This window comes from Sorex araneus, chromosome 11, assembly GCF_027595985.1.
Source record: "Sorex araneus isolate mSorAra2 chromosome 11, mSorAra2.pri, whole genome shotgun sequence".
NCBI lineage: Eukaryota > Metazoa > Chordata > Mammalia > Eulipotyphla > Soricidae > Sorex > Sorex araneus.
In genome coordinates this window covers 49,530,822-49,539,065 of record NC_073312.1, presented here as the reverse complement: position 1 = coordinate 49,539,065, position 8,244 = coordinate 49,530,822, and the positions used below count along the sequence as shown (strand labels likewise).

At 48.3% G+C, this 8,244-nt stretch overlaps 1 protein-coding gene across 2 annotated transcripts; it reads right to left on the bottom strand.

Annotated features, from left to right (window-relative positions):
* Positions 1–302: 302 nt before the first annotated feature.
* ZNF239 (zinc finger protein 239) lies at positions 303–7,232 on the bottom strand. 2 transcript variants are annotated; one of them, XM_055119654.1, is made up of 4 exons: positions 7,217–7,232; positions 6,366–6,526; positions 6,134–6,149; positions 303–1,982 (listed from the first exon to the last, which is right to left on the bottom strand). In XM_055119654.1, exon 4 carries the CDS (start codon positions 1,710–1,712, stop codon positions 513–515), a length of 1,200 nt encoding a protein of 399 aa, XP_054975629.1. In that variant the 5' UTR covers positions 1,713–1,982; positions 6,134–6,149; positions 6,366–6,526; positions 7,217–7,232; the 3' UTR covers positions 303–512. The 2 variants fall into 2 exon arrangements, with proteins under 2 accessions (XP_054975629.1, XP_054975628.1); XM_055119653.1 differs by having other exon boundaries at positions 6,111–6,149; positions 6,366–7,224.
* Positions 7,233–8,244: the final 1,012 nt, after the last annotated feature.

The following is an 8,244-nucleotide window of genomic DNA, read 5'->3' as shown; positions in this document are numbered from 1 at the left end:
GTGCATTGCTGGGTATGACTGAAAAAGCCAAAAAAAAAAAAAAAACCACCCAAAAAACCAACCAAACCAAACAAACAAACAAAAATAACCCCGATGGGTATAGTTAACAGTTAAACAGTTAAAAATGTAATTATAACACGGGCTGGAGAGGTAATACAGTGGGTAGGGTACTTGTCTTGCACGTGGCCAGCTTAGGTTTGATCCCTAGCATCCCATATGGTCCCCCAAGCCTGCAGACATGATTCCTGAGTGCAGGACCCACCCCCTGCCCCCCGCCCTCACCCAAAAATGCATTATAACACTGGCTGAACTGCAGAGTACAGACATTTTCATTTGAGGAACGAAATAACTTATTGTATATTATAACAAAGAGTTCTTGGCACTTAAATATTTTGAATGAGTGAATTTCAGTGAGAGAACAATCTGAAAAATTCTTGTCATTCAGAATAAACAAGACATTAGAAATAACAGCCTTTGGAGATTGTATTAGCGCCATGATTGAACAGGACCATTTAATGAGGATCTTTCTTGTGAATCCGCTGGTGGATGTGGAGATTGGAGCTCTGGCTGAAGCCCTTCCCACACTTGCTGCACTCATAGGGTTTCTCTCCAGTATGCACTCTCTGGTGGATGAGGAGTTTGGAGCTCTGGCTAAAGCCCTTCCCACATTTGCCACAATGATAGGGCTTCTCTCCTGTGTGGACTCTGAGATGGATGCGGAGGTCTGAGCTCTGACTGAAACCTTTCCCACACTCATAGCACTGGTAGGGCTTCTCCCCTGTGTGGCTGCAACGGTGAATGTGAAGGTTTGAACTCTGGCTGAAGCCCTTCCCGCACTCTCCGCACTTGTAGGGCCTTTCTCCTGTGTGGACTCGCTGATGGATGTGGAGGTTGGAGCGCTGACTAAAGCTCATCCCACACTCCCCGCACTCATAGGGCTTCTCACCAGTGTGCACGCGCTGGTGGATGTGCAGCTTGGAGCTCTGACTAAAGCCTTTCCCACACTTGTCACATTTATAAGGCTTCTCACCGGTATGAACTGTGTGATGAATGAGCAGACTGGAACTCCTGGTGAAGCCTTTTCCACACTTGTCGCACTTGTAAGGTTTCTCTTCTGTGTGGATGGCTCGATGGATGAGGAGACTTGAGCTCTTGGTGAAGACTTTTGCACACTGCTCACATTTGTAAGGTTTCTCTTCCATGTGGTTTCTCTGATGGAGCTGTAGCGCCGAGCTCTCACCAAAGGCCTGACTACACCAACATCTGTGTCCCGGCTCAGCAGTGTGAACTTTCTCACACGGTTGACAGTCTGAGCTACTGCTGTGTGTTTCTCCACAGTCACGACTCTCGTTCGTGGGAGCTTGCTGATGACTCCGATGGACTGCCCTTGATTTATAACCATCAATGTCTTTGCACTTAGAGTCAAAGGGGTCTGAGGAGTCTTTGTACTGGCCATTTTGGTACTTTGCCTCATCACCTAACAAGGGTGAGGCTGGTTCTGATACCTCAGACACAAGATTCGTTTGAAGGTTCTCTGAACAGTGGTCCATGGGAAGACTTTTCCTCTCTACTGTGTTTCTCTCACTGCTTTCTTCACTCATAGAGAGACTTTTGCTTTCCTCATGATATTGGGGCTCATTCTTACAGTATGTCACTGACTTGTCTTGTGTGACTATTAGGCTTGCTAAAGATATGTGTTTCTCACTTTCCATGTTTTAAAAAGAATCACTTTGAAGAGTCACCACACTGCTCTTATTTCTGGAAATATGTGATACTTTTCTCTATTTCTGAAGTAATTTTGTTCAGTGTTCCCATGAATTCCTCCATGAAGATTCCCAATATAATCCTGATTGCAAATTACTGAACTGCCCCATCTCTTCTAATAGGAGTCTGTAGGGAATTGCTTCAGTTACTAGATATCTAAGTCCACTCTCTTAAAAAGATATCCAGACTTTTTATCTGTTTCCTAGGAAACAAGGAACCTAGTGATGGAACAAAGGTTAGATGTCAATACTTCAGATTTGGATTCCCTAAAACCTGCAGACAGTAACCAGAAAAAAAGTTTAGTCTTGCCCTGACAGTAATATCCTTTGGGTAAATGTTAGGAAGACAGAAGGCTAAGGGGGTTGGGACGATGTGGTTCAATCCTCAGCACTGAATGGTCCCAAAGCATTGCTGGGGGTGGCCCTAGTGGTCCCCAGCACCATAGGGTTCTAACAGCACCAGATCCTTGGGTTCTCAAATTGAGTTGTTTAGCCTAATTGGCAGAATATCACTGGGAATGGCCACTCAGATCCCCAAGTTCTACCTAGAACCCCCCCTTTTTTTTCCTTTTTGGGTCACACCTGGTGATGCACAGGGGTTACTCCTGGCTCTGCACTCAGGAATTATTCCTGGCAGTTCTCAGGGGACCATATGAGATGCTGGGAATCAAACCCGGGTCAGCCGCGTGCAAAGCAAACACTCTACCCGCTGTGCTATCCCTCCAGCCCCGTGGAAATCCCCTCTCTTATCCTCACCCTCAACAGAGAAGGACTGGGTATAGAAGTGAAAAAAAATTTTTTTCTTATTCAATTTGTCTGTTTTTAAAAATTGAATCACCGTGAGATACAGTTACAAAGCTTGAAGTGAAAAATTCTTTTGTTTTGTTTTTATGTCACAGTTTCTTCTTTAGTATGTTTATCTGTGTGCCATACTTGGCTGTGCTCAAGAATTTCCACCAGGCTTTACCCTCAGGGATAACCTTTGGCAGGCTCAGAGGACCACAAAGGGTGCCAGGGATCAAACAATAGTTGGCCATATGTAAGGCAAATGTCCTACCTGTTTTGCTATATACTATCTCTCCAACCCCTTGGGTCACACTCTTTTTGGTTTTTTTTTTTTGCTTTTTGGGTCACACCCAGCAATGCTCAGGGGTTACTCCTGGCTCTGCACTCAGGAATTACTCCTGGCGGTGCTCGGAGGGACCATATGGGATGCTGGGAATCGAACCCGAGTTGGCCGCTTGCAAGGCAAATGCCCTACCCGCTGTGCTATTGCTCCAGCTCCATGCAACCCCTTGGGTTACACTCTTATCCCTACAAAAGGCTATGAACCCCACATCATTACCATACATAATACTTCATAAGCAACAATTTTTAAGTTGCTGTTTGGGGGCCACACTCACACACCCAGCGTTGCTCAGGGATTACTCCTGGCTCTGCACTCAGATGGTTCTCAAGGGACTATATGAGGTGCTGGGGATCAAACCTGTGTCAGCTGCACACAAGCAAGTGCCTTACCGCTTGTATATCTCTCTGGCCCCTGTAAAAGTCTTTTTTTTTTTTTTTTGCTTTTTGGGTCACACCCGGCGATGCACAGGGGTCACTCCTGGCTCACGCACTCAGGAATCACCCCTGGCGGTGCTCAGGGGACCATATGGGATGCTGGGATTCGAACCCGGGTCGGCCGCGTACAAGGCAAACGCCCTACCTGCTGTGCTATCGCTCCAGCCCTTGTAAAAGTCTTTTTTAAAATAAGTGTTTTTGTGCTCTTGGGGTCAGCAAAGTGGAATTGCTGGGTCATATGGAAGTTCTGTTCTTTATTTTTGATAAGTTTCTGCACTGTTTTCCATAGAGCAAGAGTCAGATGACAGTTCCACCAACAGTGGATGAGGCTCCTTTTTCACAGCTCTGCCATTACTGGTTGTTTCTAATCTACTTTTTTTTGTTGTTGTTGTTGCTGATTGTTTCTGGGTCACAGCTGATGATATTTGAGGCTTACTGCTGCCTCTGTGCTCAGGGATCACCACTCCTGGCAGTGTTTGGGGAACTATATTGGGTGCTGGAGATTGAGTTTGGGTCAGCCCCATGCAAGGCAAGCATCCTACCCACTGTACTAATTTTCCAGCCCCACCAAAATTTTGGAGCAAAAAGGTAAGAGGAAGTGAAATTGTTTAAGAAGGTCAGGGGGTTGGGCTGGGGGCTTGAGAACATAAATTACTAAAAAAATACCTCCAAGGTGGAGGTCATGCAGTACCAAGGTGTGGCTCAAAAACCAAAACAAAAAACCCATAAAACAACTAAAAACACCACAGATGATTCTGGTGCACAGCCTTGCTGCTGCACATTTATGAGTGATTTGGCAGCCACTATGTTGCTATGTAACATACTTTCCCATGCTTTTAACTCTTTTTTTTGGGGGGGGTCACACCCGGCGTTGCACAGGGGTTACTCCTGGCTCATGCACTCAGGAATTACTCCTGGCCATGCTCAGGGAACCACATGGGATGCTGAGAATCAAACCCGGGCTGACCGCATGCAAGGCAAACACCCTACCCACTGTGTTATTGCTCCAGCCCTGCTTTTTTTTGGGGGGTGGGGGATCCAACTCAGGCCCTCACATGTGTAAGGTATGAGACCTACTTTTATGCTTAATAAATGATTCTTCTTGGTCAGGGAGATAACAAGGGGTTAAGGCGCTTGCCTTGCATGACTCCAGCTCAAATCCCCTGTACTGCATATGGTCCTCTGGATATGGTCAGGGGCCTCTCCTGAGCACAGAGAGAGGAACAGCCCCTGACTAATGAAAATTTAAAAAGAAAAAAAAAGAAAAGAAAAAGACTTTCCTGTTTTCTTTTTTGGGCCACACCAGGTTTTAGAGGTTAGTACTGGCTCTGTGCTCAGGAATTACTGAGCACAGAGCCAGTATGGGAGATCATATGGGACACCAGGGATCAAACCCGGGTTGGCCACATGCAAAGCAAGAACCCTAGCTGCTGTACTATCACTTTGGCCTCCATCCAAATTTTTTTTGTGTGTGTGTGTGTGTGTCACACCTGGCGATGCAAAAGGGTTACTCCTGGCTCTGCACTCAGGAATTACCCCTGGTGGTGCTCAGCGGACCATATGGGATGCTGGGAATTGAATCCGGGTCAGCCGTGTGCAAGGCAAACGCCCTACCCGCTGTTCTATTGCTCCAGTCTCCCAAAACTTTTCTTAATGTGTAGACTTTCCCCCTACATACAATAAACTCATGTATAAGAGCACTACAGATTATTTTTCTAAGATAAATTAGCACTGGATTGTGCCTGTAAAAGCTTTCAATAACACTTTGATTTTGGGGATCACACCTGCTGGTACTCAGAGGCTAATCTCAGTTCAGTATTTAGGGGGTCATTCCCCATTGATGGCTCAGGGACCATGAAGTACTGGGGATCAAATCCAGGCTCTCGGGGCTGGAGCGATAGCACAGCGGGTAGGGTGTTTGCCTTGCACGCGGCCGACCCGGGTTCGATTCCCAGCATCCCATATGGTCCCCTGAGCACTGCCAGGGGTGATTCCTGAGTGCAAAGCCAGGAGTAACCCCTGTGCATTGCCAGGTGTGACCCAAAAAGAAAAAAAAAACAAAAACAAAAACCAGGCTTTCTGCTTGCCAGAGCTGCTCTCTAGCCTTTGAGTTATCTCCTTGAGCCTGAATTAACTTTCATTTTGAGTGAAATGCCTGACAGGAAAAGGGGAGATTTTTGTTGTAACACCTGTCGATGCTCAGGGGTTACTCCTGGCTCTGCACTTAGGAATTACTCCTGGTGGTGCTCAGGGGACCATTTGGGATGCCAGAGATTGCCAATCCCAGGTTGGCAGTGTGCAAGCACCACTAGGTGTGGCCCCAAACTAATACAAATTTAAAAAAGAAAAAAGTACAAGAAAAGAGCTCTACCCGCTATGCTATCATTCTGGCTCAAGGGAGAGGATCAGACTACAATGACCCTTTTGGTGAAGGTGCCTGGTGTCATTAACTGAGAGCCAGGTGTTCTCAGCATTCTTTTTTTTTTAAAAAAAAATTCTGTATAATTTTATTTTTTAATTGAATCACAGAGAGATACACAATTACAAAGTTGTTAATGATTTGGTTTCAGTCATATAATGTTCCCAGCATCTTAATGTCTGGTACCCACGGGCATCTCATAATGAAGTGGGTCAGTACAGAGAAAATCACTACACAGATATGACAGGTGACACTAGATAGGCACTCAATGCTGACGCTCTTCCTTTATCCCCTTTTCCCCACACGCCAACACGGATTTCTCATAGATGTCCTCTTTTTGGAAGAAAAAAAAATCCTCAACTCACCTGGAGCTCAGTCATTTGCTCACCTTAGGAAGGCGCGTCCTGGAAAGGGAGTCAGGGAAAGAGAAAACGCTATGAAATGATAGTCCCGCGACTATAGGAGTGGGGACCCTTGGGGCCACCCCTTCCCGGCTCTCTTCTGAGGTACCCCAGGTGCATTCCCCACCCCTCTCCTCCCAGGGTTTGGGATCCAATAAGCCGGTCAGCACTCCCCTCCCTGCTCCCCACACACATACTCCGTCTGCCCACGAGAAGCACCTGCTTCGGGGGCCCGCGGTACTCAACCGGGTCCGCTTCCAGATGTGGCTTCTTGGTCCCCAAATAGCTGATGGAGCAGGACCTCTGCTCGGCGCCTCTCTGGATGGATTCGTTTCCACGGTGCAGGGGTTCGAGTGCGGCCTCCTTTGAGCAGGGAAATGCTGTGGGGAGAGACACCGGTCTGTCACAGGAATAGCTCTTGAGCCCCCAAACCTTACAACCAGGACAGTGACAGGTGAAAAGGTCTGTGGCCAACGAGGGAATTCTGGGGCCAACCAAGGGCAGACCCCAGACCGGGAAGAAAACGGCCCCGTGGGAACTCTGAACTCTGGCAGGCTCAGCTCTGGAAGGATGGTGTGTGTGTGTGTGTGTGTGTGTGTGTGTGTGTGTGTGTGTGTGTGTGTGTGTGTGTGTGTGTGTGTGAAGGTGTATGTGCTGGGGTTTGTGTGTATGGGTAGGTGTGTGTCTGTGTGCGTCGGTGTGCGTGTGTGCGTTGGGGGTGTGTGAAGGTGTGTGGGTGTCAAGGTGTGTGTTAGGGTTTGTGTGTGTCGGAGGTGTGTGCGTGAACGTGTGTGCAGGTGTGCGTGTGTGTGTCCGGGGTGTGTGTGTGACTGCGGCCGGTGGGTGACCCAGGAGTGCGGCGGCGCCGGGACACGGTGCAGCCCGGAGCGCAGCTGGGGGAGGTCGCTCGCCCCCGTCGGCCGCCGCGCCCGGCTGCTGGGCCTCGGTCGCCTCGAGCGTCCCCGCGGCAGGCCACACCCGCACGGCCAGGCCTCGCTGAGGGCGGCAGCGGGCGCGTCTCACTTCCCACGTGGACACGACACTTGAAAAGCGAGATGCCAGAGACCCACCCGAGCCCGCGCCGCCAGCCCCGAACTACAACTTCCAGGAAGCCACGGGCGGGGCACGCCCACTTCCGGTAGGCGTTTCCGGCGCGCTGCTGTGGGGGCCGCGCACTGGGGCCTATGAGGGTCTTGACATAGCCCACCAGTAATTTGAATTTTCTTGGAACCGTTTCCTCAGTTTAAAATATTGTTTTTGTTTGGGGGCCATACCTGCTGGTGCTCAGGGCTTACTCCTGTATCTGTGCTCAGGAATCACTCCTAGTGGTGCTGGGGTACCCGGGATAGAATCTGGGTAGGCTGTGTGCAAGGCAAGCGCCAATCTGCTGTATTACTGCTCTGTTCGGCCACTTTAACATTTTTAATTGCTTTTTTAAAAAGTGAAGCTATAAATAAATAAATATATATTATACTATATTATCTTTTTGGGTCACACCTGATGATGCTCAGGGGTTACTCCTGGCTCTGCACTCAGGAATTACTCCTGGAAGTGCTTGGGGGACCATATGGGATGCCGGTGATCAAACCCAGTGGGCGGCGTGCAAGGCAAACTGCCCTACCTACTGTACTATCACTCAAGCCCCTACAAAATAGAGGGAGGGGAGAGAGAGAGAGAGAGAGAGAGAGAGAGAGAGAGAGAGAGAGAGAGAGAGAGAGAGAGAGAGAGAGAGAGAGAGAGAGAGAGAGAGAGAGAGAGAGAGAGAGAGAGAGAGAGAGAGAGAGAGAGAGAGAGAGAGAGAGAGAGAGAGAGAGAGAGAGAGAGAGAGAAATAGAGGGAGGGGAGAGAGAGAGAGAGAGAGAGAGAGAGATGACCTGTAGTTCTCTGCGTACATAAAAGTTCACCTGGATATTTTGAAAGGGATCTAAATTGAGGGAGGGAGGAGGGGAGAGAGAGAGATTTGGCCTGTAGTTCTCTGCGTACGTAAAAGTTCACCTGGATATTTTGAAAGGGATCTTTATTGATCCTAATGCATTTGAAGACAGAAAAATACATCAGGAAGACATCTCAGTAGTGTATATCCTGTTTCCATTTTAAC

Coding starts and splice junctions, on each gene's coding strand:
- ZNF239 (XM_055119654.1), bottom strand. CDS start 1,712: ATGGAAAGTGAGAAACACATATCTTTAGCAAGCCTAATAGTCACACAA.